This window comes from Aythya fuligula, chromosome 6, assembly GCF_009819795.1.
Source record: "Aythya fuligula isolate bAytFul2 chromosome 6, bAytFul2.pri, whole genome shotgun sequence".
NCBI classification, from domain to species: domain Eukaryota; kingdom Metazoa; phylum Chordata; class Aves; order Anseriformes; family Anatidae; genus Aythya; species Aythya fuligula.
In genome coordinates, this window is record NC_045564.1 from 29102885 (window position 1) to 29120674 (window position 17790).

General features: G+C 39.7%; 1 protein-coding gene across 2 annotated transcripts in view; it reads left to right on the forward strand.

Annotated features, from left to right (window-relative positions):
• Positions 1–17790, forward strand: part of TMEM163 (transmembrane protein 163) — a 95373-nt gene that overhangs the window by 2031 nt on the left and 75552 nt on the right. Inside the window, exon 2 of one of the 2 annotated variants that reach the window (XM_032189645.1) lies at positions 3147–3266. The exons of the other annotated variant lie outside the window; for it this stretch is intronic. Coding sequence (XP_032045536.1) covers positions 3147–3266 — 120 coding nt within the window. The remainder of the gene's footprint in view (positions 1–3146; positions 3267–17790) is intronic. 2 annotated transcript variants of the gene reach the window in all.

Sequence of the window (17790 nt, forward strand, 5' to 3'; positions counted from 1 at the left end):
TAAAATGATCCTTTAGCCAAATAGAAAAGTACTTCTGGTAAGTCAGCATATGGTAAAGAATATCCTAGAATCACTTCACAAATATGCCAAGCTTGTGTTCTGCAACTGTTAGGCAGGTTTTTTTTCTTCTGATTTTTTTTTGGAAGAAAATCAGCTAATATAGGAAGATACTAAAAGATAAAGTAAAAATCCAGGGGATTTAACCAGCTCATCGTCTCTTCTTTAACATAGGGTTATCTATGTATTAAATAAATAATTGTCAGTAAAATTATTCAGTATGCTAATATCAGGGTGGAGGAATTTTATCAGCAGATACAAGCTTTTCATTTTTGTTGCAATGCAGGTTATACTGAAAGTATCATTCAGCCTGCCTCCAATGGATGCTTAAAATTTGTTTTCTTATGGTCAGAGAAAAAATGTGGAGGTTTACCTTGTGAATCGTGTTGTTGTGTGTAAATTAATGAGCAGGTGTTGATTCTCAATAATTTCCATGTTATGGGTTTGGTAGTCCTGTGAATGAGTTTGTATTTTTGTGTGCTGTCCCTTGGGACACTCCTGAGAAAAATACAATCTTTTAAGGGAAGAGAATTTTAATTACGGAAAATACTACTTTAGGAAGGAAGGGATCATATCTGATAGCTAGAATATGCCAGCCATTTTGAGAGAGAGAGAGAGAGAGAGAAAGACACACGCACACACACATGCACGGCAGAAGTGGTTCAGTTTTATAAGGATTGCAGTCTCTGTCATACTGGACACGTGCTTGACATGTGAATACTAATTAGCAGTGCTTTGCCAGCTCTGGGGCTTATTATTCACTTCTCAACTTAATTAGGATATTATTTGAATTGTAATTATCAACTGTATATGTTGGTCTTCCCAGGTAATAGTGAGCAGTAGCCATGAACTATAGGATGTCTTTAAAGAAAGAACCAGGTGAAGGATGTTTCTTTCTCTGTTTTGTGTTTATTTCATGTTTGAAGTCTTGAGAATCAAAATTGGCTAAGGAAAGCTTTGCTTTATACTCCAGCAAGATTTGGGCCTTAATTTAAAATGCTTGTACTGGGGAGGGGGCAGGAAGGGGGAATCACAAAAACATGAGATTTTTTCTATGTGGTTTTATTAGTAGAAGTTAATCCTTCATTTCAAAATCTGTTGTTATGGATCTCATATCAGATAGCAATTAAACTGTTAATCATTATGTGTCCTGTCAGAAGATAGGTGAAACATTGCAAAAAATATGTATTTTTTCACAAAAATGAAGGGAGGCTTTGTGAGAAATGGCTGTGCAGTGCTGTAGGTAAAGGACTCCAACCTTTCGGAGTTGTCATCTGGTGATTTTCAGGTGTCAGACAAAGAATTTGCATATTAAGACACAGACATTGTTTTCTGTTGGGCCTAGTAATTCTCTTGTGCGCAAGTTTGCAAATTCTTTTTCATTCATGAAGAGTGTAGCCTAGAAGGGAGGAAATATTTGAAGTTGTCTGAAAACACAGCATTAATTTAAATTCTCCCAGTGTCTTTCTGAACTCTCTAATAGAGAAACTCTCTCTGCTTTCCAGGCAGAGTAATTGACGTGAAAAAGCGTAAGGCGTTTTTCCAAGAGAGGGAGAATTCCACCAACTATTCTGGGATTAGAGTTCTGACAGGCTGGAAGTGGCAGAATAAAATCTGGTGGCTCAAATTGCTACCAGCCCTGGATGCCTACCCTGCTGCTGACACATTGCTGCCCCTGAGGCAGAGATGTCTGATTCACTTCTGCGTTGATTCCGAAACCACTGCAGTGTTGAGCCAGCGCATTACAGCCAGCTGAAATTAATAACTGCTAGCATTAATAAACTGGGCTAAGCGTGGTGTGGGTTCAGGAGTACGCTCATAACCAGATCAGGTGTCCCTACCTCCAGGGTTGCAGTAGCCATCAGAAAGGTTGGAGATAAAACTGGGGGAGGCGAGGACAGTGACAGCTTCAGCTGTTAGATTTTAATCTGCCGCTTTGTCTGCCAGCACTCCTCTTCCCTACCCTTTGCCTAAGACATTGGACTGAAAGACTGTGCTATTTCTACACACATTTCAATGACATTTCTACACACAGCGCCCTACTTCTGCACATTGTGGGCAGGCAAGTCCCTCTGAAAAGGGATCATCACCTGAGAAGGACCACCCACAATTTCTGGAGTAATTCATTAAGAAAGTTAAAAGTCATCAGGCCTTCTGTCACCAGCAGATTTGAGTTGGAACTTGCTGGTGAAAAAAAATGTATTTGCATGTTTCAAATTAGATGAATATCATATGCAGAAAAGAATCTGGATGGGATAAACAAATGGCAAATATGTTTAATTATGAATGCATCAGAAAAGTGCCTTAAGACTCAGACTGAGAGAACGAAAACCAAAGAACGTACTTTATTTTTAACTTGGGTTCTTTTCTGCAATTTAAGATGAGTGGACAAAAGATTCCCACAAATTGAAAGCATCAAAGAAGAGAGGAAGCAGTCCTGTTCCCTTTTGTTAGCAGACTTTTGTGCTGATTAGAGTAAGGCCCGAATTGTTCTTCAGACAGTTCCTGGTGCAGCTTCTAGACGGGGATGTATTCTTACCTTTGGGGGAGGACATTATGCTTCAAGAGTTCTTTTCAACTGTGCTAGCTTTGATTCTAAAGTGTGCCTGCTTCTACTTTGATGCTCAACATGTGCAGTGTGTTCCCGTGCATTGGTAGGTTATTTCTCAGAGGCTGGCGGACACAAGTTTTTCTCCTATGTTAATTACGTTCAGGATCCTGAGCTGCAGAAATGATTTTTGATCTCAGTGAGTGTAGGACGGGGCTCTCTCTTGTGTAGATGTACAGGTGGAAAACACAAGTGATGTGAATTTCTGTTAACTGCCACACAACTGCAGTGCTCTTACAAGTGGCTGAGGTGTGGGCCTTACCTTCCGTGTGGAATCAAACCAGCTTGTGTGTGTTGTGCTTGCTTACTCATACATTTCTGATGGCTTTATTCACCTAACTGTGCTAATGTGAGGAGGATTTGATTCTGTATTGATATGTAATGTAGAATGTAAATATGCGATCTAGGTCTGAACTAACACAGCTGTGTTTTTAAAAAGAGCATTGTATTGTTCATACCCTCTTTGCTTATTGCTTATCAGGTTTACTAGAAAGCAGTACAAGGCTAAAACCTCATGAAGCTCAAAGCTACAGAAAGAAGGCATTGTGGGTTTCCTGGGTCTCCATTATTGTCACACTGGCTCTTGCAGTGGCTGCTTTCAGTGAGTATTGGGAATATTTTAAATCTTCACACCTCTTTCTTTTTTTTCCCTTTTTTTTTTTTTCTTTTTTTTTTTTTCCTTCTTTATTCTGTTTGATTCTCAGATTTTTTCAGAATCTTTATGGAAGCTTTCTCATGTTTTTTCTTTGCAACTGCTAAAAAGGTTTCTCTCTAGACTGCCTGTGTCTGCATGGTGCTTATAAATTAGTAAAACTGTTGTGTTTTTTTTTCTGCAGAGAATAGGGTTGTTGAAGGTCGGAGAAGGAAACAGGAGATGTTCATTCCTGTTAGTATTTATGTATGTGGAACTGTTCATTTTACAGAACAGTGTAAAAAAAAAATCATTATGGAGTGGATTGCCTTTAACCAAAGGGGTCAAATATGACAAGCCTTAATCCACCTGGGATTCATGGTTGGAACACCATAATAAACAGCAGTGAATTATAAGGGGGAAATATATAATTTTTCTTACACTAGCAGATAACCTAACAACTTGTTCATGTGAAAGAGAAATACCAGCCTGTTTTTAAGCCAGTGTTTTTCCCTAAGTTTCAAGAAATTTGTCTATTTTACCTTTACACAAAATTTTGAAAAACAAAAAAACAAAAACCCCTTTATTTGGAAAAGTGAAATATATTTATTTTATTTCAAAACAGGAAAAAATGCCGCATTGTGTAAATAAAGATATATTTCAGTTCAATGCAAAATTTTAAACCACTAGCATTCGAACTTAGTCAGCTGAGGAACACTACATTTCCATAAGAACCAAAAGAAATGTGGAGTCTGGATCAAAATCTTTGCAATGGCACATTCTTTGTTTAAAAGAGGAAAAAAACAAGAATTATTACGTGTATGTTTGTATAAGCAAAAGGAAAGCTCTGTCTAAGAGACAAGGCATCAAAATGATGGTTTGATGTCTCAAACCATCATTCTTCAGCTTGAAAAAGACACTTGCATTTTTTTTGGAAGCTGCAGCAGCATGTGTTTTATTATTCTAATCTGCAGTGTTCGACCTGCTGCTGGAAGTTGGTGTCAGCTCCCAGGAGAGATTATTAGAATCTGACCAAATGGTCTCTGAAACCCAAAATACATTACTTGGAGCGGTTTTTATGGAAACATAGGTACGACGGCTTGATTCAAAAGCAGAGAAAAGAGCAGGAACACTTAAAAGCAGAGTCTAACACTAAAGAATTTGAGCATTAACAAGAAAGCAGGGCACCAGAGTTTCCATTTTGTTCTGCTTCATGAAAATGCAATAGTCTGTCTTTTGTACTGCAGCAACATAAAACTGTGTTTTAGAATAAAGTTAATTCCTTTCATATTAACAATATAATTTTAGGAAATATTGAGAAATAGCTTTATTTTATTTTAAACTTAGGTCAGATTTACGAGATAAAAGCACAAAAACAGCAGTTAAACCACTCCATTTCTTTTAAAAAGGTCTCTTAAAATTTTGTAATTTAGTTAGGTTATCTGCTATCTTTATTTATTTTTTTCCCCTCTTTATTTTCCTTATTTGTGTCATTCTGGTAGTGTTGAGAAATCCTAACAACAAAAGGCAGATAGAGTAGTCCCTGCCTGCATGTATATTGTGGAATTGGTGGTCATTGAAGGACTGCAATCAGCTATGTTTATGCAATCTTTCCTCATGGCCTGAAGGGGTTAAATTTATGAAGAACAAAAGAGGAAGCAGCACACATACGTATTCAATTTGTAGGGGATCTCTTAATAAACTATTGACAGTTAACTTATGTGCCACTGAACTATTGTCAGGGTGTTTGGTATGCTTAGTATTAAAACTTCTTAATCTTTGAGGAAAATGCAGTGGTTCTAGAATCATTTTGCTCCCCCATGCGATTTTGCAGTTGTGTTCAGTTTATTGTCTCACATCTCTTTTGCTGTCCTTTTAGCAGGTTTTTCTAGCCACTCCGTGATCTGGGAGACATGTCAGGTTCCCAGAGTTTGCTGCCTGTTTTATATAAATGACTGGTTGTCACCCTGGGGTGTCTGACACTGCCAATTCTTTGCAAACACCTGCTATTTAAAGTATCCTGCTTCCTTTTTACCTCTTGTCTGTAATGGTAAGGTGTTAGCAACATAGCCGTGATGTGCAGTGAGAAATGGGAACCTGCTGTGGTAATTGTCAGGCTACACTGACGTACTCTCACTACTCTTTCTGATTTCCTCATAAGGTCTATATGCAAATTTCTGGTTTATACTCTTACAGGCCTCAAAATCCTTTCTTCTGAATGTATCTTACAATGCTGCTTTGCAGCTGCAATTGATATGGTAAAGATGCTGGGCCAGGGAATTGGCATCGCTTGGTAACTGCAGCTGAAGAAATGGGGCACCTGGAGGACAGGAAAAATGCTAAGGAAAGTGATACTTGTTGCACGGACTGTGTGTGGAGTGGGGAGGTGGTTCCCAAGCCCCCTTGTCCAACCAAGGATTTGTAACTAGACTTCCTTCCCTTTTTTTATGACCTTTCCTGTCACTTGTGTGCTGCAGCTTGATTATGTCCAGCCTTTCAAAGACCAAAGTTGCTTCCCAAGCTATTTTTGCAGCATTAAAGTGTGTTGGAATAGCTGCTTTACATTGGTATGAGATGTTTCCTTCCAGTGGGATTACAGTGACCCAGCTGAACCCTGATCTTTTGCTTGGTAATATTGAAAGAGACTGATAAATCTTGAGTTGATCTGAATACATAAAGAAGTTCCTTATTTCAGTAATGATCCGTGGCACTTGAGGCTAGAGCTCCACTGAACTCTGTGTGACTTATTAACTTATTATTAAAAGTGTGACTTATTATTAAAAGTACATATGGTCAAAATTTCTGGAACAATCTATTCTTTTTTACTGTCAGGTATTTAATATACTTAATTTTACTGCAGAATCGCTGTGCTCTTAAGAGACCTTTTGGCAGCTTGAGCTGCTGTCTGTAAATACCGCTTCCTGTCTGCAGAAGCACCATGCGGTAATTGTCGTGGTCTCCCTAGCTCTGGGTGCTGTTGAAGACATTGCTTGCCAGCACAAGGTTGCACAAGGCTTCTATAAAGTCTTTACAGACTCCACTTTGTAAAATCCTTGGTGTTAGCAGAGCCCTATGGTGCTGTCTTCAGCGGCTGTAATAAGTTAGGCTTGCTTAGGATCAGCTCTGTGTATTCTGACATTTGTGGGTTTTGTGCAACATGTTTATGATCAGATACTAAGCAATGCCTGAGAGATAAGTTCATTTCCCTTTTGCTTTCTATATTGCCTGAAATATGTATGCTTGTAGAGTTCTCATCAAGAGTGTACATTCATTTTTATAAAAACAGCCATAAACTGAGACTGGGCATGATGAAAGTTACTAAAATCAGCATTAAGTTGCAGCTCAGCACCCCAAGTAAGTACTGGAATAATCACCTTAACATAATTATTTCTTTCTGCTTACTGGAATAATCACCTTAACATAAGTATTTCTTTCTGCTTCACAATAATACAAGAGAAGAATCATAGCGTAGTAAAACATTTTTGTAATGTATGTATGTGTAGTATAATGGTGTGATCTAAATCACTTTGTAATAACAACTATAATTTCTCCTTCCTGTAGCTGCAGTGTTGTAGGTTCATCGTGAGCCTCGTTTCAGTGTCATAAGAGAGGATGAGGGATTATTACAGGTGGAATGGAACTTTTGTGTTTTGCAACCCATTGTTCTTAGTTTCTTGACATTTATATGACTAAAACCTAATTTTGAAAAAAAATACAAATACGTCTTTTGCTGTTAGAGTTTATTTTCTGCCCAACGAGCTAATCTCTGATCATATTACCAAAGCAGAAACCAAACTCTCATTCTGCCTGGTATTTCTTGTCCCGTTTAGACTTGTGATTCACAGAACACGTTCTGTTCATTCATCTTTTTGATCTGATCAGCTAAAATTGTTTCGTAACGAATGGAGTGGTCATATCGATATGTCAAAACAACGCGTAGACCAAATTCTGCACTGCAAGATCCCTTTGTAGCCAGAGATTAATTTAGACTGTATGTCAGCTTCGTAAAGGGCAGTGGTCAAGGTGGGACTTGAGTCCTGGTGAGGTCAGAGCATGCCTGAATAGGCTCTGCATGTTAATGCACCACGGGAAAAGTTGATGCTGGGCTATTTGCAAAATGCTGGGGAAATAGCAGGCAGGTTGTGGAATCCATCCCACTTGCTTGATGGACCTCTTGTTTTAGACCACTGTAGACATACTTGAGGGCTGAGCTTTGTAGAAATAACTGAAGACTTTAGTGCAAGTGATACGTGTATGATCTGAAGTTTCACCCTGGTAACTGTTTAGGCTGGTGTAATAAATATGCACTGTTATTTTGAGAAGGTGAATTCTATTAATCTGTCCAGTGTTTCAGTTGCCAACTTGGTAGCTATAGTTCTGTAAGTGGAAGTGTTTTATAGAATTAGCTATTGGTCCAAGGATAAGACTGATGTTCTGATTTTGTATGCAAAATCATTTGTGTTTAAACACGAATTCCTGAAAAATTGTTTATTAAAGCAAACTTTTACATACTGGGATTGGAGAGGCATTTTGTTTGAAATGCAGGGAAAATGAAGTTTTAGGATAGAGCTTGCTTTCAGACAGGAGGTTCATGCTAGCTTAGACTCTGCAGACATTGAAATGCCAACAGACCTTAGAAAGTCTGGATCCGGGTTCACTTTCCTCATTCAAATGACTAAACTGAGCCAGAAAATCTCATTTTGGCTAGCTGTAGGACATGGTTGCTAATTCTTCTTCCCTATTATGCTACTCCAGTGCAGTTCAAATGGAGTTACGTGGACAAACACTGGGCAAGTGAAGATGTCCTCTGTATGCTTGGATGTGGATATATTGATTTCATCTGTCACTCCTCATCTCAGACATGCTACACATACAACTAAGTTGGGGAATGACTGTATTCATTTAGTAATGAAAATCTGATTTTCCCAGTGATCCATTCCTATCATTGCTAGAAAAATTAAATATATGCAGACTTTGCCTTGTTTGCACAATACTTAGTATGCCCTGGACGCAGCTGTGAATACTACTACTAATAATGAATGTAGCTGAAGGCTCATGATTCTGAGTCTCTTTACTTTGATTATCCAATCCAACGGTCTTTAAAGGTCATTGAATTTCAGAAAAATTCTGGGCATTCAGAACTCAGGTTGGTTTAAGAGCGTCTCAGCTGGGCACCTAAACAGAATTCTCCAGGATCACTGACTACATGGAAAGTCTTGGTCTTTGTGTTTTCTCTTCTGGGAACTATAAAGCACTGCATTTCTCAGTCCTAAAAATCTTAATATTTTTTTTTTTTTTTTTTTTTTTTTTTTTCAGTAGAACATTTGTTGTGTCTATTGAGAAAGTTACATTTTATGCCACAACGCCGTGCAGAAACTTAAAATGAAGTCAAGGCTAAGTACAAAATAGAACCGCTGTGTGATAGTATGCAGATCCCTCATTTTGCATACTTCTCAGGGCATTTAATTACATCATTTACAAAAAGGCAGCTGCTTCAGGGTTGTAGTCTCACAGAAGCGTTAATGAAATATAGAATTTAAATTCCCAAGGTAGAGTTCTGATATTGGTGACATTTGTGCAGCCCTATTGTGCTCCTTATAGCTGTATTACTACAGTTGAAAACAGAGCTTGGCCTTATATCATATGATATGTAATATCTAAAGGACAAAAACCAAATTGCCTGTGCAGCACTGGCAGAAGAGAGTCTTGTATAGGTCAGTCTGTACTTAGTAACAGCAAAATACAATTTTCATTCACTGAAAATGAAATGAGAAGCCAGTAAGGGCCTGTCTTTTTTTAGGCATACAAAACTCTAAGTGACTTTCTTGGTAGGAGAAAATAGCATATGGATGTCAAGTTCAAGACTGATGACTGCTGAACAGAAGTATGGGTCTGAAATCTGCAGTGCTTCACACGTCATGAAATCTTCTGCTGAGCTGACGGGCAAAATGATGACAGAAGTCTGTGAAATCTAGAGTAGCATAGAGGCAGTAGATGATCTGTATCTATATACTTAAGCAGTAAAGAAAATTAAAAAATTGTTGCTGTGCTGAAAGTTTATTAAAACAACTGAATTCATTTTTAAATGCTAACCTTTAAAATATAAGAGCCTGTTGTATTTTTGCATTAGAAAACTGAAGCTTAATAATTCCTTGATCTATATGCTGATTCCTTCCTGATGAGAGAAGGTGATCCCAAGGAATTTTGAAATTAAAATCTGGTGGTAATATTGATGGAAAGCTAGCACGATAACATCATTTCATATAGAATAGGAATCCTCAGGTATGTTAGATCTAAGCTATGTGGTGTAAAAATAATAATCACAAGTCTGTTCCTTTTATTTTTCCTTGCTGAGATGCAGAGCTTTGTTGTGCAAGAAATAAGTCTAGGCAATATCTAGTCCTGAAGAACTATAATCATTTTTAACATCTATTATATAATATAAATCTTATACCATACAAAATACCTTTATATATAATATACTTATTCTAATATATATTATTCCTTTATATTGCTTATATAATATTCCCTTCTATTACCTAAAGGGGGACTATGGGAAAGCAGGAGAGGGACTCTGTCAGGGATTGTAGTCATAGGACAAGGAATAATGGTTTTAAACTGAAAAAAAAGGTAGATTTAGGTTGGATATTTGGAAGGGATTCTTTACTGTGATGATTGTGAGGCCCTGGACCAGGTTGCCCAGAGAAGCTGTGGCTGCACCCAGGAGGTGCTCAAGGCCAGGCTGGATGGGGCTTGGAGCAACCTGGGCTGGTGGGAGGTGTCCCTGCCTGTGGCAGGGGGTTGGGACTGGATGGGCTTTAAGGCCCCTTCCAGCCCAAACCATTCGGTGATTATTTTTACATAATATCGTGAATATATTTTCATATTACATCATGAGATTTTAGGCACTTGCAATTCAGCCCTGAGTTCTGCTGTCGGAGTTCTACTGGGTTTCCATTACGGGCAGCCTTGCGTTTGGTGGTTCAGAGTTTCCAATTAGGAGAGAGCAGCTGGGTGGCAAGGTACAGGGTGCAGGTGAGTAAGGTAAACAACAAGGCGGTGGTAAGTAATTGGGCTGCTGTTGGGCATCCTGCTCATAGCCCTCAGAGAATTACTCTGTGCCATTAGAGATAGGTGTAGATGGAGACTCTTTTGTGTTTGGGAAAAGATGAACTGAATGCTTAATGGGGAGGGTTGTAGGCCCACCAGGTGCTGAAGGCTGACGGGTGTGGGAATGATGTGCCCTACAGCCATCCCTAGCCTGCAGCAGAAGAAAAACGTGTGTTTTGCCTGAAAGTAGACAAAAATATTTAGAAAAAGAATGGATATTAGGTTTATTGCATGTGATCAGTATTAACCATTGTACATAAAACCCCCTGACTTTTTTTTTTTTTTTTTTTTTTGTATAAAATTTAGTTTAAATGATTCTCTAGTACAAGTCTGAATTGCTGCTCTGGCTTTTTTCGGCACATTGTGAAGACAAGCGGTTATATACCTGCCCTTGAAGAAACATGACTGCAGTCTTAAAAGTCAAACGTATTTTCAATCAATTGATGTAGTATCAGTTCCCCACAGCAGTAACTTGCTTATCACACACTTAGCCATTGCGCAGGGGCACAAATGTGTTAGCAGGCTGCTTTATGAATGCCTGATGTACCAGCAGAGCTTGCTTTACATAAAGCATGAGGATTCTTCTCTGCTCCCCTCAATTAAAGACCTGCTTCTTTGCTTATTGTCGATGATGAACTTGTAACTCTTTGTATCTGGAACTGAAAATCAAGAGTAATGAAAAAAGACAGGCGTTTAATATTTGTTGTGCATTATCTCTTCATTGTTTGATGTTTGTGAGGTCTTAAGTCACTACTGAGGTATGACAAACTGCTTGGGCAGCAGGGAAAGGGATGAGTAATGGCTTTCTTTTCTTTAGGTTTTCTTTACTTCTGCCAGAAATTTTTAAAGACGAGGTATTTTAACTTGGTAGACAGCAAAATGTAAAACTTGTACCGGATTTGAACTTTCAAATAACAACTGGTTTGCTTTGTGGGGAGGTTGGTAGAGCGTGGTGTTTACTTCTTGGCACCCACTTGCTGGGGTTTTTCACTAGGAGTGTTTGAGGTCCTTTTGAGGTCTGGAGCCCGTTAGGTTTTAATACTTTTCAGGACAGATTTTCATCTCCAGATGACTCATCTCGTTTTGGTATGGCTGCACCATAGGAGGAGCTTAATACCAGTGAAATAATCACATAAATAATGTCTGCTGCTTTACAACGCAGCGTCAATCCCAGCAGCTCTGTTACCACATCCCGGCAGAAACCCTGCGGGCTGGCTGACAAACGTGCTCCCAGTGCCAGCACCAGGGGAAATGGGTGCCTCGGGTGGGCTGGGTGGTGGTGGTGGAGAAACTTGCTTATAGCAAAGGGTGGGGTGCCCCTTCTGGGGTTAATTACCCAGGTTTAACCTCAGGACACGTTTGTTTCTGAAAATACCAGCAAGACTGTAAAACTAATGTCCTAGGTACTCCTGTTTTTTACCTGCTATGACACTTTTTAAGGAAAAGCAATACTAATCTTGTTTGAAATACAGTTATATAAATTAATCTAGTATTTATTTTTTTTTTTTAAATGATCACTGTGTGTCATAAACTCTGATTGATCCCCACTATGCTCTGTTAAACTGCTGGGCTATTTCAGTGTAGTGGTGGATGCATTTCTGGCATGTTGCGAACAATCTGCATGTGTCTTTTGGTACAACTATTATCAGTCCTAGTAGAAAATGTTACACAAACAGTAGTCTAAAATAAAAATAGGCAAAAATACTTTTTTTTTTCTTTTTTTTTTTTTTTCTTTTTTTTTCCCATTGAGGTGATGGTGCTTTGAGGGTAAGGGTCTACAGTTCCGATCTCTGTTTTACATTCCCAGATTTTGATAGCCTCTCAAGCAACTGCAGTGTCAGTTGGTCAATTAGCTCAGGCTGAAAGCTGGGAAGACTTTGATGCTTTGCATTAAAAGGGCAGTACTACTGGGTCAAATTAGTTTTGTTCAAATAAGGATTATCTTAAATCTTTGGTAAAGATTGAAGCCTAATGTCTGGAGATAAGGCAAGGCAAGTTAACATTTATTAAAACGCTAACCTTCATTTGCAAATTAGCCTTCTCTGGGGAAAAAAAAAAAAAAAAAAGCATAAAGAGCTCCTGTGTATCTCTTCTGACTTTCTTGTATGACCTGTTACTGTCTCGTTTTCTCTGCACGTGCAGAAAAAGGGAAAGAAAAGCTCAACTTCAGAGTGAGAAGAAGCTGATTAGTCAGTGCTAAGTCAAAGAAGTGACCAGAAATAACCAGCTGGTATTTTGCTAGACATAAAAACTGCAGAGGCAGGGGGATAGTCTGACAAGTAACATAAAAATAGTTAGACAAGAGGCACAGTGCCTTCCAGGAACTGCTGCAAAATAAGGGGCTTTGGTACCTGCACCACAAACTCTGCCTTTCTGGAGAGATCTCTGGGCCATTTTCAAGCCAGGTGCAATGCTGAGAACGTGAGTAAGACCTACTGCAGGACTGGATCCTCAGCTGAATCCTAAATGAAGTTTTCTCATCAGGTCTGAAGTCTCTGTATCTCCTGTCGTTAAAGATTATGCATCAGGGAACTGTTACGTATGATGTGTCTTTTCAATATGTCAAGGTGAAGGAAATGTACCTTTAATCACATTGTTCTCGGATCCCATTTTTTAAAGAAATGTATCAGTGACCAAAAGATAGCAGTATTCCCCCAGGCTCTGAAAAGAAATACTCTCAAATTTTATAGAAAAGATCTATTGTCATTCAGTGGGAGATTTAATAGGATGCAAATGCAGCCTGAAGTGTCAGCTAGGATCTGTAGCTGGGCAAAATAAAAGTAGTTCCTTGAGTTCCCATTCTGGTAGGCTGATAGACAGCTTTGGTTGAGATGGAATGAAAATACTGAAGTCCAAATTAGAAAGGAGTTACTCAGAATTAGGATTTTGTGGAAACTGCCTATTTTACTGTGACTGAAAGAATGATGTGTGATCCTGCCATGGTAAGAATACTTTCTCAAAGCAATGAATGGCTTTGGATATTTAACAGCAGGTTGGTGCTGGACACAGTAAAATTCACATGTAGTGTAAATGGAGTTAATCACAGAAAAGTGTTTCTAACTGATCCATGGAAAACATCGGGCAGAGCCAAGGAACCAGCATCAGGCCTGGCTAGCGCTAGGGAAGCCACTGGCAAAACTGCTAATGATTTTGGTGGTAAAAGTGGTGGTTCCTAGCTCTGTGGCTAATGAGTGCAGGGGTAGAAGGTCGCTTCCTACCTGCTTGGCTGAGGAGTCACGAGCAAACTGCTGAGCAGCACGGGCAGCCCAGACTGGCAGGGTTTGACGCTGATCAATTTGTGTGTGCGTAAGTGCACGCTGCTGGGGATACGGGAAGGCAGACCAAAGGCATCGGTCTCGGCTTGTTCTGTAAGCGAGTGACTGAGGGCTGGATGTAGCCTGCAGGACTGCTGTCTGCCTCCCCACTTGACAGACCCCGCTGTTAACATATATCGGGCTATAATGCCTAACTGTGTGGAACTAATCGTACCCCAAAGGGCCCATTCGCTTGTTCTTCTTTGTGGCACATTAGAAACTGATAATAAACTGCGCATCCTTTTTAGTTAGCATGGCTCGGTATTTCTGTGTGTAATTAACTGCAACAGGAAAAAGAGAGATTATTTAACAATCCTCTCGCTAGACGTGAAGAAATAGGACAGCAAATTAATTTTTACAGATTGTTAGTTAAAGAGGTAAAATCCATTATGGCCCTTTTACCGTGTGGGCTCAGATTGCGTGAAGACCTTTGTTACCGCTGGTGCGTGTGGTTTTACAAATAAAAGAATCTGCTGTTGAGATGTGGGCAGAAAAATGACCCGATCTGGTGATTTTTGATTCCTGGTGAATGCTCAGGTGAACAGTGCTCAAAGGGAGTTTCCCTGCCATTCTCCCACCAAGGGATGCTCGTTGGTTTAGCATATGTACATTTCCCTGCTGAGAAGCATCTGGTGGATGAAAACAAGGCTTGGATTAAGGAATAATGTGGCAAGTAATATTTAATGGGATATTTGGTCTTAATATTATGTGATCTTTGGGCTTAAAATCTAAATATTCTTATAACAATTTACAGGGGCAGATCTTCAGCTGGAGAAAATGCATATAGATTTGACTTGCATGGCTTTACATGTATGTCAGTCTGAAATAGATAACGCATCCGACACTAAAACATGGCAAGTGATAGGATGAACTTATAATAGGTGAGGTGTTTTCAAACTTATTTATCCTTCTGGCATTTTCTTGTTCTTTTAATGGTTAGGCTTGCTTTTCATCCTTTATTTCTTGGAGAGAGAATATTTGTTTAAGACAGCCTGCTAAAACTTTCACAAGCGTTTTTAAAGGCTGAGGAAGAAAGGTGAATTAACACTAACTCAGATACTGCTGGGTTTACAGGGATTTGGCCAAGATTTTGCTTCAGGGACTGTTTTGATCCTGGTCATAGCCCAAGCTTTCTTCATAGCCTTGGGAAAATGATTTTGCTGCTGCAAGCTTCTTCTTCTCCATCTGCACACCTCAGGTTTTGATACATGAAAAAGTAAATGAATTTTCTGCCAAAAGCCAGAGTGTTGTGCTGTATAGTAGATGATGTGTTTATGTGCACTGTAAGTCTGCTGTAGTGAAAACAGGCTCTGAATTCTGGATTTTGAGCTCTGGGCAAAGAAGTCTGAGACTTTGTCTCAGCCCTGGACCTGCTGATTTGTGGGATAGTTTCCATGGTTTGTTGTGGCTCACCTGATGACAGCTATGTCGAAGTGACAGAATAGGTTAGGCTCAGATGTATGTGACTCGCACATACAGCCCAGCAACGTTTTTATGGAGAAGTGCGTGGTTTTGCCCCAAACCTGGAAAGGGATCACACTGCTATTAGAGCTGCCTGATGTGTTCAGAGTGTGTAACTCATTGTTGGTGTGGCTTCCAGCATTTGTGGCTGCTGAGCACTTTGTCACCACCACTGGTGAACATTACACCTGATCTGCTGGAGCTGTGTGCTGCTACCAGGAGGGAAGCGTTGCCTGATAAAATCCCGCTGCTCATTAAGGCACCTGGACTTGGAGAACAGACAGAGGAAAGTGTGAACTTCTGATGTGTGCCAGCTGGATAGCTAGAGAGAAGTGCCAGAATGTGAGACAGCGTGTGAAAATCACCGTACCCAAGTATTTACTTAGCAGCTTGGACTTCTTATCTCTGCCTCTCCCCTAGCTTTGGTAGACGGTAGAGAGAGGTAAACGTTTCTGCATTTCTTCTGTCACTCTTATTACTAGTTTTGTAACAGTTTTCATTAGTCAGATAGATTTTTGGAAAGAACTTTTTACAACTTAAACCTGCTAACAAATGAGTACTGTAGAGAAACAAAGGAAGATGGGAGAATGCTAGGAAATACTTGCCCGGAATTCTGTGTGCACAAAGTTTTTGACAGCAAGGAAGAGATCTGATGGAGGTTGGCGGCTTAAAAACTTCTTAAGTCTCTGAGCAGCAAGTATGGTGCCTTTAGTCCATTGACAGGAACGCATTAGTGAGGTATTGAATATTTACTTCCAGGAAAGAACCTTTTATTTATTTATTTATTAAACTCTGTTTGACCTGGTGTTCTCTGTAACTTGTCTTTTCAGCACAAGTCTGAGGTTATTCTTTTGCAGGGCTATGCTAGGTTTGCTGCTTTTACTTTTTGGGTGAGAAAACCTGAGCCTGAAGATCGGGAGGCTTTTGTAGGGAAACTCCGCAGTTCAAAAGTGAGGTTTGAAAACTGTGTGGTTGGATTCCACCAGGTTACAAAATGGTTTGTCCTTTATTCTTTCTTCATATTTTTTTCCCCCCAGGAGTTGAGCAGGCATTTTTAAGAGGCATTTGGATAATGCTCTAAATGATCTGTTTTAACTTTGTGTCAGCCCTGGAGTGGTGGGGTGGTTGGACTTGGTGGTCTTTGTAGGTCCTACTGCTACTCTTCTGTTTCTTCCAGGGTTTGGCTGGCTCAGGTGTGCCCTGGTAGAACTAAGTTAGCTGTGTCTTTCACAGGGCATGTGGACTTGACTGCATTTGCTACTGTAAGAGCCTGCTGATAGTTTGTTGCTGAGCTGTGAATGTTTTTCAGGGCACTATGCAGGGATGTGAAACAGGAGTCTGATGGGTCAGGCTAGTTGAGTCCTGTAGGTCCCTGAAGGTTGCTGCGGTGGGGAAGGATTTGTCCCTGCTCCAAGGGGCTGAAAATCTAAGTAAGGATGTTTCTGAAGACTAAGGAGGTCTATCAACGTGAACAGTCATGCTGTCAACCAGCACGGTGTTCCTGACCGGTTTTCCCAGGTGGCTGAATGTTTGTATCTGCCTTTTTTTTTGAGAATGTAGAGGGTGGCCATACCCTCCTGTCTTAGGACTTTCTGCACATAAAGTTTTACTCTGTATCTCCTGCTGGTGTGCTTACAGTTTGTTGTGAAATAGCTGCTATTTTGCAATGACAGCTAGGCACACTAGAATTTAGTGGAGTTAGTGATGAGTTGTTCTTGCTATGTACTGTATGTATTTTCTAAATAGGCTTACTGCTGCAATGCAGCTTTCTGCTGAGTGGGAAAAAAAAAACCCTTGCTAAATTTTGATCTTATGAAAAGCAAGCCAAAATTATGTGCAAAATTCTGTAGTATAAGAAAAAAAAAAAAGGTTTCCTAAATATGGTACTGATTTAAAAGAAAACAAAAGAAAGCACCCGCAAAATTGTGATAAATTTGTTTTAAAAGTAAAGTCAGAAAATGCTTGTCACTATGACATAATTTTTTTGTGTTCTAATGCAGTTCACTTATTGAGCATATGGGATGTGTGTTTCCATGATATTGCTTTCTTTTTTGAGCCTGTTATACTTGTCATTTCAGTGCCTGCTGGGGAGAGGAGCTTCAGGTAGATGGCTTGAACCACCTACAAAAGCATTACTGTCTGGTCTAGTCAGTGCACAGGAGAGTATTGCAGCCTCAGGTGGTGTAGGAAGTGTTTGAAAATGTTGTTGGGAATTAGGGAAGACGCATGGAGGAATTCTTAAGGAAAGAAGATTAAATACTAGCAGAGAATCTATTGCGTCTGCAGGTCAGCATTGGGAAGGGTTCTGTGTCTTGGGTGTCCCACATGTTTGTGGCTGTTGGGTCTTTGTTTTTATCAGACTGCTTACGGAGCTGCCTTCACAGCACCTTCACTATTCTCATGCTCCGTGTCCCTGGAATGAGAAAAGTCTTGTCTGATCATCATATGGACTTGAGTGACTTGAGTGCTTTTAAAGATGAGAGATTTCTGATTTTTGCTTTTCCCCAGGGGACTTTTTGTAATCTTGGTATTACTGATATGTTACACAGCTTTGAGCATGATCAGCCTCAAAACTGTGAATGGTAGGTGGACCTGCAGGTTGCCATGGC